Source organism: Acomys minous (assembly GCF_964271855.1).
Source record: "Acomys minous genome assembly, chromosome: 2".
NCBI lineage: Eukaryota > Metazoa > Chordata > Mammalia > Rodentia > Muridae > Acomys > Acomys minous.
This window is the reverse complement of record NC_140484.1, coordinates 50,390,074-50,405,995: the sequence shown is the minus strand read 5'-3', so window position 1 is coordinate 50,405,995 and position 15,922 is coordinate 50,390,074. Positions and strand designations below refer to the sequence as shown.

The 15,922-nt window shown below is 47.5% G+C and overlaps 1 protein-coding gene and 1 long non-coding RNA gene across 2 annotated transcripts in view; both read left to right on the top strand.

The window, feature by feature from the left end:
* Positions 1 to 15,922, top strand: part of LOC311586196 — an 86,174-nt gene that overhangs the window by 49,151 nt on the left and 21,101 nt on the right. The window lies entirely within an intron of this gene.
* Positions 5,260 to 5,708, top strand: LOC311586703 (small ribosomal subunit protein eS25-like). The gene has a single exon (XM_084762825.1). The coding sequence runs from the start codon at positions 5,275 to 5,277 to the stop codon at positions 5,647 to 5,649; it is 375 nt and encodes a 124-aa protein (XP_084618951.1). The 5' UTR covers positions 5,260 to 5,274; the 3' UTR covers positions 5,650 to 5,708.

Genomic DNA, 15,922 nt, shown 5'->3' with positions numbered 1-15,922 from the left:
ACCCCTGCTGAGAATGAAGGCTATCCAAAGCCTCAGCAAGGATTCCTGGGGAGAGGTGAGAGCACCGTGAAGGACCCTGAGGCCCTTCAGGGAGCACTCTGAACCCTCAACCCAAATGGTAGGAGCACACTGGGGAGAGCCCTGTCTGATCTGAGATCACCCCAACACCTCAGCAATGTGGTCCTGGTTTTCAAGTCCCCAAGCTGGTAGTGGAACCTGTTTGAAGCAGTGCGGCTCTGGGATGTATTCTGCAGAGCAGGAGGCAGCAGGGAGCAGGCCTGAGGACTCCCAGCAGAAGTGATCACAGGAGTCGCATCTCTGTGGGAATTCTGCCATGGAGTCACAGATTCATTTCGATTCTATCATCCTGTTCGTGTGTGCATCGGAATCTTATATGATGTGAACCGGAATCTAATCAGAAAGCAGCTGTTTCTGAGAAATATAAAATAAAAGTCCTAGTGATGAAGAGCCTGGGACGCGGTTAGCTTTTTTTCTTTAGGGGCATTTTTAAAATTACACTTGACAACATCTTAGAGACGACGTAATACGAGGTAATAATAACAGCAATGGAGCTGTGGTGGCACATGCCTGTAATCCTAGCACTCAGGAGGCAGAAACAAGAACATCAAAACTTCAAGGCCAGCCAGGTATGGTGGCACACGCCTTTAATCCCCGCACTCAGGAGACAGAGGCAGGTGGATCGCTGCAAGTTCCAGGCCAGCCTGGTCTACAAAGCGAGTCCAAGACAGCCAAGGCTACACAGAGAGATACTGTTTTGAAAAACAAAAAACAAATACAAAATTTCAAGGCCAACCTCGGCTACATCTAAGGACAGGTGAGATGGCTCATCAGGCCTTGAAGTCTGACAGCTTAAGTTCAGTCACCAGGCCCTACAGTAGAAGGGAAAAAACATCTCCTGCAAGCAGCCCTCTGATGTCCACACACTCATGGTGGCATATGGAAACCCACACACAAACGTAACCAAAAATTAAAGTAAATACAAGTACTGGAAATTACAGCAAACATAGGCTCTGCATGAGCTGAGCATGGTTAACAAGTACTTGGCTCTTATTAACCCATTTGTGCTGGACTCTTCTCAGTGAAGTAAAAACTATGGACTGTTTCTCATCTTACAGAGGGGGAAAAAATACTTGAGGCATAGAAAGGCTAAGAGAGCTGCCTAAGGGCCAACAGCTATGAAGTTGGTGGTAGACCAACTAGAGGAGAGCAACAAGGCCACAGGATAAGGAGCAAGGGACATCAAGTCAAGGTGGGCTGGGGCTGACCGGGCAGCGGGAAAGCACACAAGATTGTAAGGAAGAGGCTCGTCCTTGGAACACCTGGGAAAGTGGAGCTTCTGAAGTGCTGGGCAGTTCGCAAATGGGGCGGTGGGGGGCTCAGCATACGCGCTTGTTGAATGAGCCAGCCAAGCCCTGGCCCCTTCTAGTAATGCTACCCAAAGGGTTGTCAGCTTCAGGCCTCTTGAATCTTGTGCCCATTTGCCTCCTCCTCCAAGTCCAGTCCAGGGATCCCCACAAATGCTGTCACATTGGCCTCTCAGGTCCTCAAGAGCCAGCCTGACATGGTGACTGGGCCTCCACCACGTCTTGCTCAATTCTGAGTCACACCCTTCCTGAGCCCTGAGGCAGAGACCATGTCCTGATTGCTCTTACTTCCTTCATCTAGACAAGCCTGGCTGCACCCCCATCTGTCCTCAGACTGCTGAGTCAGGTGAGGCAGGCTAGGCAGCAGGGCACCCGATCCCTTGGCACAGACGTCCTTGACCCCCAAGGGTGCTTCTGGATACAGAGTGAAACTCATGTTTGGGAGGCTGGCAGAGCTCCCTCCTTCAGCTTGAGTCTTCCTTTAAAACATTTTTTTCTACATGTATGCCATGATTGTGCTGGCTAGTTTTACATCAATTTGACACCAGCTGGAGTAATTTTGGAAGAGGGAACCGACTGAGAAAATGTCCCGCCAGACTGGCCGATAGGTAAGCCTCCAATGCATTTTCTTGATTGATGATTGCTGTGGGAAGGCGCAGGCCACTGTGAGCATTGCCACCCCTGGGCCTGCGTGCTCTAAGGAAGCAGGCTGAACAAGCAAGCCAGTGAGCAACATTTCTTCATGGTCTCTGCTTCAGCTCCTGCCTTGAGTTCCTGTCCTGACTTCCCTGGGTGATGGACTACAAACTGTAAGAGGAAGTAAACCCTTTCCTCCCAAGTTTCCTTTTTTTTTTTTTTTTTTTTTTCTGGTAATGGGTTTTATTGCAGCAATAAGCCTCTGAGACAATGATTTAAAATGTTTGAAAAGCTGGGAGTGGTGGCTCACACCTTTAATCCCAGCACTCGTGGGTCGCTGTGAGCTCAAGGCCAGCATGGTCTACAAAGTGAGTCCAGGACAGCCAAGGCTAACACAGAGAGACCCTGTTTGGGGGACACGGGGGCGGGGGGGGGGGGCCGGGGAGAGGCAAAGGTTGAAAAGCAGGGCTTTAGTGGCACGTGACTGTAACCAGAAGTTGGAAAGCTGAGACAGGAGGCTTATGAATTTGCAGCCAATCTGGACTATATAGTTGGACCCTGTGGCAAACAAAACAAAACAAAACAACAACAACAAAACATCACATAGTGGCTCACACCTGTGATCCCAGAACTTGGGAAGGCTGACCCCCAGAAGCTTATCACAAGTCAAAGGCCAGCCTGAGTGGGCTAAGTGGGACATTCCAGGCCAGCCCCACAGCTTTAATCCCAACACACAGGAGCAGAGGCAGGTGGATCTCTGAGTTTGAGTCCAGCCTGGTCTATAGCGCAAGTTCCTGGACAGTCAGGGCTACACAGAGAAACCCTTGGGGAGAAAAAAAAAGTACAGAGAGAAACTAAGTGTCTATCATCTATGACTCTAACTGCCCTGGCTTGAGGTAGCCACTGGTCAGCTTTTGTGTCCTGAGGACACATGTGAGCCTGGCACACACATGGCCACATGTCTTTTTCATTGCTTCACAGTGTGTTTGCAATCTTGTTTGTTTCTCTGGAGGTGCTGAGAGGGTGCCTATTGCTTCTAAGCAAGCAGCACTGCCTGAGCTGCAGTCCCAGGCAGCCAAAATCTGTGGTCTTTCTGTTCAGGGAGCACATGGCTTTAGTTCCAGAACTTGGGAAACAGAAGCAAGCAGATCTCTGTGGGTTTGAGACCAGCCTGGACAGCTTAGGGATACACAAGAGAGTCTGTCTTGAAAAAAAAAATAATAGTGAGTTCAAGGCCAGCCTGGTCTACAAAGTGAGTCCAGGACAGCCAAGGCTACACAGAGAAACCCTGTCTCAAAGAACCAAAAAAATATATAATAATAATAATAATAATAATAATAATAATAATAAAGTGTATGCTGCTGGAGGAGGTCAGAGGACAGCTGTGGGTGTCAGTCCTCGCCTTCTGTCATGTTTGAGGTAGGCTCTCCTCACTGCAGTGTGTGCCCATGACCTTCCTGAGATTCTCCTGTTGTCACCTTCCATCTCCTCAGAACACCAGGATTGCAGATGCTCAGAATTCATATCTGGCTATTATGTGGGTTCTGGTGATTCAAACTCAAATTCTCACACTTGTATGACAAGCTGGCCAAGAATTTATCACATATCCTAGGCTGGCCTCGAACTTGTGATAAAGCCTTGGGATTCAGAGTTCTCAAGAACTGAGATCACGTATGTGAGCCACTATGTTAGTTTTGGTTCTTTTTGTTTTGTTTTGTTTTTTTAACAGAGTTTTGCTTACATAGTCCAGATTGACTGCAAATTTGCAATCCTCCTGCCTGAGTTTTCCAGGTTCTGGTCACAGGCACATGCCGCTAAATCTCTGCATTTTAACATTTTTGAACCATCTCTCCTGCCCAGCCTTGACGTCTTAAGAACTGCACAGCTCTGGGCCACTGCTGTCTTTTTTTCATTCAGTCTCCTGGATTTGTTTTGTTTGTTTCCAAGACAGGGTTTCTCTGTGTAGCCTAGAGACGGGCTCTGTAGACCAGGCTGGCCTCAAACTTAGAAATCAACCTGCCTCTGCCTCCCGAGTTCTGGGATTAAAGGCGTGGGCCACTGCTAGTCTTCTTTTGGTCTATTGCTGATAAATGTTGGGGATGTTTGCAATTTGCATTATGAACTACAAAGACACAACAGCTGGCTTTCTCAGAGGTCTTTTTTAATCAGTTCCCTAGCATGGGGGCTCACACCTGTAATCCCAACATTGAGGAAGCTGAGACAGGTGGTGAGTTTAAGGCTAGCCTTGGCTACATAATAAGACTATAGCTTTTTTTTTTTTTAAATCTGGCTAGGCATGGTGGAGCACACCTTTAATCTCAGCACTTGGGAAGCAGAGGCAGGCAGATCGCTCTGAATTTGAGGCCAGCCTGGTCTACAAAAGCAAGTCCAGGACAGCCAGGACTGTTACACAGAGAAACCCTGTCTCAAAAAAACTAAAAAATTTTAAATTAAAAAAATCTGTTGGGCATCATAGCATGCCTTTAATTCCAGCAAAGGCAGGTGGATCTCTGTGAGTCTAGGACAGCCTGCTCTATATAGAGAGTTCTAGGCCAGCCAGAGGTATATAAAGAGACTCTTTTCTCCTCCCCCTCCCAAAAAGTTAATAGGCTTGGTAGCTCAAGCCTGTATTCCTATCATTTGTAGGCACAAACGTGGGGGCGCACACACGCGTGCGCACACAAAGTGAATAAATATGTATACTTAAGTTTAATTAAATATTCTTATTTTAACTGGTTTATAAAACTCATACAAAAAGCAGAGAAGATACAAATTCAGTCTAGGGGCTGAGGGTGTAGCTGAGTTACTAGAATATTTGCCTCTCATACAGGAAGCCCTTGGTACCATCCCCAACACTACATAAATTGAATTAAACCAAATGTCAAGGCACATGCCTATGATCCAACATTTGGGAGGAGGAAGGAAGATCAGGAGTTCAAGGTCATCCTCAGCTGCATAAAGACTTTGAGGCCAGCCTGGGCTACATGAAGTTCTGCTTTTTAAAAAAAGAAGCTGGCTTGCTGGGCGTGGTGGCACATGCCTTTAATCCCAGCACTTGGGAGGCAGAAGCAGGTGGATCGCAATGAGTTTGAGGCCAGCCTGGTCTACAAAGCAAGGTCAGGACAGCCAAGGCTACACAGAGAAACCCTGTCTAAAAAAAAAAAAAAAAAAAAAAAAAAAGCTGGTTTACCCCCCCCCCCCCCCGACATCTTAGTGAGGCTGCAGTAGTTGTCACCACTCTCCTAGCTTCGCCATGTCACCCAAGGACACGAAAAAGAAGAAAGATGCTGTAAAGCCAGCCAAAAAAGACAAAGACCCAGTAAATAAGTCTGGTGGCAAGGCCAAAAAGAAGTGGTCCAAAGACAAAGTTCAGGACAAGCTCAACAATTTAGTCCTGTTTGACAAGGCCACATACGACAAACTCTGCAAGGAAGTTCCCAACTATAAGCTTATTACTCCAGCTGTGGTCTCTGAGAGACTGAAGATCCGAGGCTCCTTGGCCAGGGCAGCCCTTCAGGAGCTGCTTAGTAAAGGACTTAGCAAGTTGGTTTCAAAGCACAGAGCCCAAGTAACTTACACAAGAAACACAAAGGGTGGAGATGCCCCAGCTGCTGGTGAAGATGCATAAGCAGGCTAATTCAGCTGTACATTTGGGAAAATAAAACTTTATTAAATTAAAAAAAAAAAGCTGGGCTTTGTGGCACAGACCTATATTCCCATCATAAGGGAAACTGAGGCAGGAGGATTGCAAACTCAACACCCGCCTAGACTCTGTAGTCTAGAAGCTCAAACCTCCATCTCAAAATACAAAAGTAAAATTAAACTGGCTGGCAGTGGTATAATCCCAGCACTCAGGAAGCAGGGGCAGGGCAGGCGGATCTCTGTGAATTCAAGGCCAGCCTGGTGTAGAGAGGGAGCTCCAGGATAGCCAAGGCTGTTCAAAAACTCCTGTCTCAAAAACCCAAAACAAACAAAAAAGGAAGAGTTATGAGGCTTGGCTTAGTCAGGAAAAGGTCTTTCTGTATAGCCCAGGCTGGCTTCAAAATCACCATCCTTCTCCCTTGGGCTGCTAAGAGCTGGGATCACAGGTTTGTGTCACCCGCTCACTGGTGGCAGTTTTTAAGAGGACTCAGTTCACACTGCTGTCCAGCAGAGGGACCCAAGAGAAGGGCAAGAGCTGAGAATGTCAGACAGACAGATGGACAGTGGTGGGGTCTGTTGGGGTGATCTTTCTTGTGCACTGTGTGAAGATTGTCTTCGTGTTATTCAAATGCTGATTTCTGTACCTGGCTGAGATCAGCATACCGGCCAGGCTTTGGTACTGTTATTTTTACGAAGCATCACCTGTCTCAGTGTTTTGTAAACATTTCCCCATCACTTTCTGAGTCATTTAATAAAGAGCTGAAAGGCCTTTAGCACAGCAGGAAAGCCGCCTGTGGAGGAAGAAACAGGTGCTGGGACACAGGAGAGGTAACAAGCCACGTGGTAGAAAGTAGATTGGTATAAATGGGTTAATTTAAGTTATGTGAGCTAGTTGGGGACAAGCCTAAGCTAAGGCCAAGCTTTCATAATAATAAAGTGTCTGTGTTATTGCTTGGGAGGCTGACGAGTCGAGACAGTCCAGCGAGTCCAGACAGTCTGGCGATAATTGGAGCCCAAGATGTCTGGGGGGGAGGGGGAGGACGTTAGGACTCAGTGCTCCTGCCCCTGCCCGGCTGCCCCTCCCTGCATGTCCTTCTGGATCTGCACAAGGCACCGCTGGGAAAGACTGCAGCCTTCAGTTCACTTCTGGTTCTGACGTTTCTGCATAGTCATGATCCAACAGGAAGGGCAGAGGAGGAGGGCTCTGCAACTGGGCCCAGAGGCCTGAGCAGCCAGCCTCAGTCACAGAGAGGCTTCTCCTCTCTAGCTGAGTGGCCCAGAGTCACATGTGGTACCCGAAAGGCCTGGCTGCATCCCAACTCTGTACTCAGGTGGTTCGCGGCTCAGGATTCAGAAAAGGAGCGTCCAGGACTTTCTGGCATCTCCCCAAAAACTCCCTCCATCCCAGCCACCTGTGGGAAAAGCTGTTCAGATACAGAAGTGCTCAGTGACCCATGTTGCCCAGGTGGGAGGCCAGACCCAGTTGGAATAGTGCCCGAGACCTCCAGCCACAACTTACCAGGTGTGAGCACCCACCATGTGTGTCCCAGTGCCAGCTGCAGCCCCAACAGTTGAAGAGGGAAGGCCAGCCCAGGCCTGCCACCTGTCAAGTGGCCAGACCTTCCTTCCTGCTCTCCCCAAGACCCTCACTTCTGGGGCACCTTCCCTGACTGTCCCCAAGGCTCTAGGCATCATTGGGACACAGGCCTCCATCTCCCTGTACGTCAAAGCAAGCTAGAAGCTCTGTGCATGACCTTCAAGGCCGTGAAGAAAAAGCTCCTTTGTCAGGAGTGGTGGCACATGCCTTTAATCCCAGCACTCAGGAGGCAGAGGCACGTGGATCTCTGAATTTGGTCTACAGAGTGAGTTCAAGGACAGCCAGGACTACACAGAGAAACCCTGTCTCAGAAAAGAATAAAAATAAAAAATAAAAAAAAATAGGAGATGGTCTTGTGCACTGTGTGTTCAGATGCTGATTCCTGTGCCCAGAGATCCGGATGTGGGCATTGCCATCTCCATGAAGAACTTCCTGTCGCAATGTTGTGTAAAAACTGTTCTCCATCATCTCTGATTCATTAATAAAGGAGTTCATCAGCCAATAGCTGGGCAGGAGAGTTAGATCTGGACTTTCAATTGCAGTTAGGGGGTCCCAGGTAGGAGGGGAGAAGGAGGAGGAGGTCACCATGAGGGAGCCGTGAAGACAAAGATAGAGCAGAAGCAGCCAAGGTGAGACTGAGATATCCCGTAGCAGGAACATGGCTAGGAAGTAGGCCAAGGCCAGTCTGCTTAAAATAGATGGGAATCTGCCCAGCAATGGTGCTTAAAGCTTATTAATAAATTTAATAGGTCTCCATGTCATTATTTGGGAGCTACAGCAAATATAGAAAAAGCTATACCGTATTAAAAAACAACAACAACAACAACAAACAAAAACACCACCCTGACCCCTGACTATTAAGATCTGAATCTGAACTGTCCCCTGAAGGCTTGTGGTTTGAAGGTTTGGCTCGAAGAAGATGTGGCTCTATTTTGGTTGTAAAACAATGAGAAATGGGACCCCAGATAAAGACGTTGCAAGATATTTGATCCCATTGTGAACCCCCAAGATTGTGAACTGTAAAAGCCTGTTTCTTGTTTGGTGTGGCTCAGCCCTAACCGACACCTTTAACCTAAGAGCGAGCTTTCTGTTTACTGTAAACAAGTCCTTGTAGTTTTGGCTCAGCCCTATCACATACCTTTAATCCAAGAGCTTAATACAATCAACTCTAGGTCAAGAGGTGGAGAAAGAAACTAGCTGATGGGGATTAAACCGAAAGCAGGAGCATTGAGAGGAGGTATTTAAGATGTTGTGGATAAAAAGAAAGAGCTTTTGGCTTTTTCCTTCTGGGACGTGAGCTGAGTAGGAATATCAACTGGGTTCTTTCTCTGCCTCTCTGAGCTAGTAGGTTTTTAACTTCAATATCTGGCTCCTGAGTATTTTGTTTTGTTTTTGTTTGTTTGTTTGTTTGTTTTCTGAGACAGGGTTTCTCTGTGTTAGTCTTGGCTGTCCTGAACTCACTTTGTAGACCAGGCTGGCCTCAAACTCACAGCGATCCACCTGCCTCTGCCTCCCGAGTGCTGGGATTAAAGACGGGAGTCTTTATTGGTAAAATTGAACAGCTGGGATTTTCATTCTTTATAACAGCAGACGATCTCTAGGAGAAGACCGGTGAGGTGTACTGTTTCTGAGTGCTTCCTGTCTTTCCCTCTGATTCCTGTCCAGCCCAGACGTGAATTGTGAAGGCTTCTCCACTATGCCTTTCCCAACACGACGGACTGAACCCTCTGAAGTCACGGACTGAGTCTGTGGCTCAGTTGGTAGAGTGTTTGCCTAGCAAGCACAATGCTCTGGGTTCAAGTCTCAGCGCTGCACACGCCAGGGGCTGGTGGCACATGCCCATCATCCCAGCACTTGAGAGGTGAAGCAGGTGGATCGGGAGTTCAAAATCATCTTCCGTCACAAGTCAAGTTCAAGGCCAGCCTGAGACAGGTGAGCTTCTGTCTCAAAAATAAATAAAGGTCTGCAGAGATGGCCTCACAGTTAAGAGGAGGACTGCAGCTGGGCAGTAGTAGCGCACACCTTTAATCCCAGCACTCGGGAGGCAGAGGCAGGCAGATTTCTGTGAGTTCAAGGCCAGCTTGATCTACAAAGCAAGTCCAGGACAGCCCAGGCTACACAGAGAAACCCTGTTAAAAAAAAAAAAAAAAAGGACTACTGCTTTTCCAGAGGACCTGAGTTCAGTTCCCCGCACCCACAAGGCAGCTCACAATCATCTGCACCTCCAGCTCCGGGAACACTCCCATGCCCTCTTCTGGCTTCCATAGGCAATGCATGCAGGTGGCAAACAAGCATTCAGACAGACAAAACACTTACACACATAAAAATAAAAATAACCTTCAGAGTTGGAGAGATGGCTCAGTGGTTAAGGGCACTGGCTGCTCTTCCAGAGAACCGGGGTTCAATTCCCAGCACCCACATGGCCGCTGACACCTGCCTGTAACTCCAGTGCCAGGGGGTCTGACAACCTCACACAGATATACATCCCGGCAAATCACCAGTGCACATGAAATGAAAATAAAGATAAATCATTTAAAATGTAAAAGCTAATTAATCTTCAAAATAAAATACAAATAAAAATTTGAGGGCTGGAGAGATGGCTCAGAGGTTAAGAGCACTGACTTGCCCTTCCAGAGGTCATGAGTTCAATTCCCAGCAACCACATGGTGGCTCACAACCATCTATAATATGATCTGATGCCCTCTTCTGGCCTGCAGGTGAACATGCAGGCAGAGCATTGTACACATACAAATAAATAAATCTTAAAAAAATTTTTTGAATAAGTAAATAAAAATCTTCCTTTGTTTCTGTCAGGTATTTTGTTACAGTGGCACGAATCCGATCTTTCTTCTTCTCTCCTTCACTCCCTCCTGGAACCCTTTGTCTCTCTATGTCCCTCTGTCCTCTCTACGTCCCTCTGTCCTTTTCCCTTTTCTCACTTCCTCTCTACCTCACAGGGACCACCACACGCACACACACACACACACACACACACACACACACACACACACACTTCTCACTTCTACCACATTCAGTCAGCTACCCACTTCTCACAAAAGACTTTTTGAAGGAGAGATAACTCTGTTTTTTATGATCCCAAGTGTGGGATCGGAACGGTCTTGTGAGAGAACAGTTGAGCTAATCCACTGGAAGAGCAACCACCTCGTGCGGGAGCTTGATTGTTGCCAGCTGAAGAGATCCCGTGACCAGACTCTGGGAGGAGATATATAAATGAGCTCAAAACTGGAGGCGGGGCTTTTGGAGACTTCGGATAGTTTTTGGCTGTTGATCGCTCCACATTGAGACGCTCCTAGAGAGAACCACTCGAGGGAAGGCTTCGGGGCTCTGGCTCCTGCTGAGGTTCTGGGTTCTGGTTACTCCAGGTTCCAGCAGAAGAAACCCTGCTGATTACGCCAGGAGAATCGTTCCTCAGAGCTGATATCCTTATGGTTTTGCTATTGTGTTTCCTTAATTCTCTTTTCCTATTGTTTTGGTTAGTTGGGTTATAAGTGACGTATGCTTGGTTAATAAATTGTAATAAAATATATTGGTTAAGAAAACTAAGACTAAAAAATAAATAAATGTAAATATAAATAAAATTAAATTAAATTAAAAAAAAAGAAAACTGAGACTACAACTTTTCCTTTTTTCAAGGACCCCCAGCCTGTGGAAAAGATGTCCCATTTGTGGCATATATGGTCACCACAAGACAGTCCAGCTCTGCGTCTGTATTAACCCCTTGTCGCCCAGCTATGCAGAAGTTGTTTTATTATCCCCACTTACAAGGCAGAACACTATGTTCAGATTCAGAGAGCGTCTTTCATTTGCCTGAGGCCATATATCCAGGAGTCTATGGTGCCGAGATCCAGAAGGTGCCCAAGTTCACCCTCCCGACTAAGAGAATTCCCACCGCACAGATAAAGAAAACGAGTCTCAGGCTAGGTGTGGTGGGGCACGCCAGTGATCCGAGCAGCCGGCAGATGGAGTCAGGGGATAAGTAGCTCAAAGGCATCTACTGGTCAGCTGCATAGCAAATTTGAGGCCAGCCTGGGCTACATGAGACTGTCAACAGAAGCCGAGAGGGGGACGCAGAGATGACTCTGTAAGAGCACTGGCTGCCCTCCCAGAGGACCTGTCTCCAAGTCCCAGGGCCCATGTGGTAATTGTATCTCCACTTTCAGGAGACCCACAGCCCTTTTCTGGCCTCCAAGGGCAGTACACACATATGCTCCACAGATATGCAGGTAAAACACCCATTCACAAAAAAATAAAGCATTTTTCAATTTTTTTAAAAATTTATTTATTATTTATACATATTCTGCTTGCACATGTGCCTGCCCACCAGAAGAGGGCACCAGATCTCATTGTAGATTGTTATGAGCCACCATGTGGTTGCTGGGAATTGAACTCAGGACCTTTGGAAGAACAGACAGTGCTCTTGACCTCTGAGCCATCTCTCCAGCCCTTTTCAATTTTTCTTGATTAAAAAAGAGCACTTGCTGATCTTGCAGAGGACCCTGGTTAGGTTCCCAGCACCTACAAGGTAACTCAGAGCTGTTTGTAGCTCCACTTCCAGGGGATCTGACGATCTCTTTTGACTTCCAGGAGCACCAGGCATGCACAGTGCACATATGTATATGCAGGTAAAACACTCATACACACTTAAAAAGAGAGAGAGAAGAAGAAAGGGTGAAAGAGGGCTTCTCAGGTAGTGCTCATCTACAGTTACAGCTGAGGCAGGAGAATTACTTGAGCCCAGAGTTCAAGATTAGCTTGGAGCTGGGCAGTGGTGGCACATGGAGGCCACCAGCACTTGGGAGGCAGAGGCAGCAGATGAACCTCTGTGAGTCTGAGGACAGCCTGGTCTAGAGAGAGTTACAATTACAGGGCAGCCAGGGCAACACAGAGAAGCCCCCCCCCCTTCTTTCATTTTTTGAGACAGGGTCTCTCTGTGTAGCCTTGCCTGTCCTGGACTTGCTTTATAGACCAGGCTGGCCTTGAACTCACAGGATTCCACCTGCTTCTGCCTCCCTAGTGCTGGGATTATAGCTGTGTGCCACCACATCTGGCTTTTTTATTTTTAAGATTTATTTATTGCCAGGCGGTGGTGGCACATGCCTTTAATCCCAGCACTTGGGAGGCAGAGGCAGGTGGATCTTTGTGAGTTCAAGGCCAGCCTGGTCTACAAGTAAGTCCAGGACAGTCAAGGCTACACAGAGAGACCTTGTCTCAAACAACCAAAATAAATAAGTAAATAAGTATTTATTTATTTACTATATATACACAGTGTTTTGCCTGTATGTACACCAGAAGAGGGCACCAGATCTCATTATAGATGCTTATGAGCCACCATGTGGTTGCTGGGAATTGAACTCAAGACCTTTGGAAGAGCCACCTCTCCAGCCCAAGAAGTCCTGTCTCTAAAAACAACAACAAATTAGCTTGGACAACATAGTGAGAACTTGAGTGTGTGTGTGTGTGTGTGTGTGTGTGAGAGAGAGAGAGAGAGAGAGAGAGAGAGAGAGAGAGAGGGAGAGAGAGAGAGATCAGTGGGAGTGGACTCTGAGAGCTCCTAACACACCCACCCCCTGATCCCCCACTGACTGGTTGAAAGAGCAAGGCAGACATCCAGACACAGCAGCTAACAAGGAGGAGCTCAAAGCCGCCTGGGGTCACCAGCCACCCATGTAATGAAAGACACACAGTAAGAACCTACCACCATTAAGCACCTATTAAGCAGGAAACCCAAATCCTGACTGAAAGTGAGCAGTGAAAATGTGCGCAGACGCCTCAGCAAGGCCCTCCAGGAGGGACAATAAAACACCCAGCCTTTGCCCTGGCAGCCAGCCTTGGTGAACACGCCCTGAGGAAAGAAACCTATCTCTGCCTCACTATGTCCAGACTTCCCTCATTCTCCTCACCTTAGGCTTTATCGCAACCCGTCCCCACCTCATAGAACAGCCAGCCCTCTAATATGTACCTTCCTGTTCATTGCTGAGGCTGGAAGCCAGTCAAAGACTCAGAGATGACCCTCAGCACAGGAAGGCAGGGCACCTTGTGTGACTGTGAGGGGACCAGGGAGTGAGTGTGTGTGTAGCCCTAGACATCCAAACATGCCACCTCAGAACTGCACAAAGCTGCCCTGCTTAAAATGGAGAGATGGCTTCCCACTGGATGAAGTCACCAATATTAAGAATCCATCTTGCAGCTGGGCGGTGGTGGCGCACGCCTTTAATCCCAGCACTCGGGAGGCAGAGGCAGAACTGTGAGTTCAAGGCCAGCCTGGTCTACAAAGTGAGTCCAGGACAGCCAAGGCTAATAGAGAGACCCTGTCTCGGGAAAAAAAAATCCATCTTGTAGCCAGGCAAGGTAGTGCATGTCTTTAATCCCAGCACTAGGGGAAGCAGAGGCAGATGGATCTCTGTGAGTTCAAGGCCAGCCTAGTGAGTCCAGGACAGCCAGGGCTACACAGAAAAACCCTATCTCAAAAAACAAAAAACAAACACAACAACAACCAAAAAAAAAAAGGAAAAAAGAAAAGAAAATTAGCACTCAGGAGGCAGAAGCACTCAGGAGGCAGAGGCAGGCGGATTGCTGTGAGTTCGAGGCCAGCCTGGTCTACAAAGTGAGTCCAGGACAGCCAAGGCTAACACAGAGAGACCCTGTCTCGAGAAACAAAAAAAAAAAAAAAAAAAAAAAGAAAGGAAAATTGAGCCGGGTGTGGTGGCGCACGCCTTTTATCCCAGCCCTCGGGAGGCAGAGGCAGGCGGATCACTGTGAGTTCGAGGACAGCCTGGTCTACAAAGTGACTCCAGGACAGCCAAGGCTACACAGAGAAACCCTGTCTCGAGAAAGCAAAAAATTAATTAATTAATTAATTAATTAAAGAAAATTGAACCAACAATCCAACATCCTCATTTTTTTAATTATAGGAAAAGGGAGGAATGTTAGGAATCTGTCCCAGTCTGCCTGCCACTGGGCATGGCCCTGCTCAGTATATAAAAGGATGGGCCCACCTCACCCCTCTCTCACCTCTCTCTTATCTCTTACCCTCTCTTACCCTCTCTTTTATCCTCCCTCTCCCTATCGCTCTCTCTGGGGCACCCCTCCCCCTTTCCATCTCTCCCGTGCTCATTTAATAAAGTTCTCCATCTAATATCTGATGCCTGGCATCTTTTTGTTTTGTTTTGTTTTTCTTTTTTAAAATATTTATTTACTTATTATGTATACAGCATTCTGCCTGCTTGCCAGAAGAGGGCACCAGATCTCATTATAGATGGTTGCGAGCCACCATGTGGTTGCTGGGAATTGAACTCAGGACCTCCGGAAGAGCAGTCGGTGCTCTTAACTTCTGAGCTATCTTTCCAGGCCCAGTTGTTTTGTTTTGTTTTGTTTTGTTTTGTTTTGTTTTTTCAAGACAAGAGTTTCCCTGTGTGGCCTTGGCTGTCCTAGACTCGCTTTGTAGACCAGGCTGGCCAGGAACTCACAGTGATCTGCCTGCCTCTGCCTCCTGAGTGCTGGGATTAAAGGTGTGCACAACCACGCCTGGCCACTGGCATTTTTTTTTTTTAGATTTATTTATTATGTATACAATGCTCTGTCTGCATGTACACCTGCAGGCCAGAAGAGGGCATCAGATCTCATTATAGATGGGTGTGAGCCACCATGTGGTTGCTGGGAATTGAACTCAGGACCTCTTGAAGAGCAGGCAGTGCTCTTAACCTCTGAGCCATCTCTCCAGCCGCCTGGCATCTTACGTTTAATTATTAAACATACTTATGTGTGATATATGTTCATGTGGGTGCATGCACATGTGTGTGTGTGTGCGTGTGTTTTGTGGGTGTGTGCGTGTTTTGTGGGTGTGTAGGATTGTTTGTGTACATGTGTGTATGTGTGTTGGGTGTGTGTGTGATAGCACACGCCTTTAATCCCAGCATTCAGGAGGCAGAGGCAGGCAGATCACTGTGAGCTCGAGGCCAGCCTGGTCTACAAAACAAGTCCAGGACAGCCAAGGCTACACAGAAAAAACCTCTTGAAACACTAAAAAAAAAAAAAAAAGATAGGATCTTATGAACTTCCTATGTAGATAAGATTGGACTGTGCTCCTGACCCTCCTGCCTTCACCTTCTAAATATTGGGATTACAGATATGCCCGTGGTTTTTTTTCTTTTTTAATTTTTTTATGTGTATGATGTTTTGCTTGCATATATGTTGTGTGCCACATCTGTGCCTGGCACTTGCAGAGTTTATAAGAGGGTGTTGGTCCACTCGAACTGGGGTTGCTTCATGGTTGTGAGCTGCCATTGTGGTCCCGAGTTCAGCAGCTCACCGTCAGGTCTGGGTCCCAAGCCCAGCAGATCCGACTGGGCACTTCCTGCTTCTGGGCAGGAGCGGATGGACTTCGAGATCAGAGGTCCTGTCTCTCATTCAGGGGCAACTAGAGTACTTTAGGGGTGAGGCTTGTGGCTTGGGCACAAAGCCAGGTTCCCAGCCTCTGGGGCAGGGAGCCGAGAAATGAGTTCCCACACCTGATGTTACAGTTTGCTCTTTTCGGAATGAGACTGCAGGTCTCAAGAGGAAGTGGGGATTCAGGAACCCCACAAGATCTAAATGCTACAGCCCTTTGGTTCATCTACCTCGCCAGGCATGACTGAGAATGCAG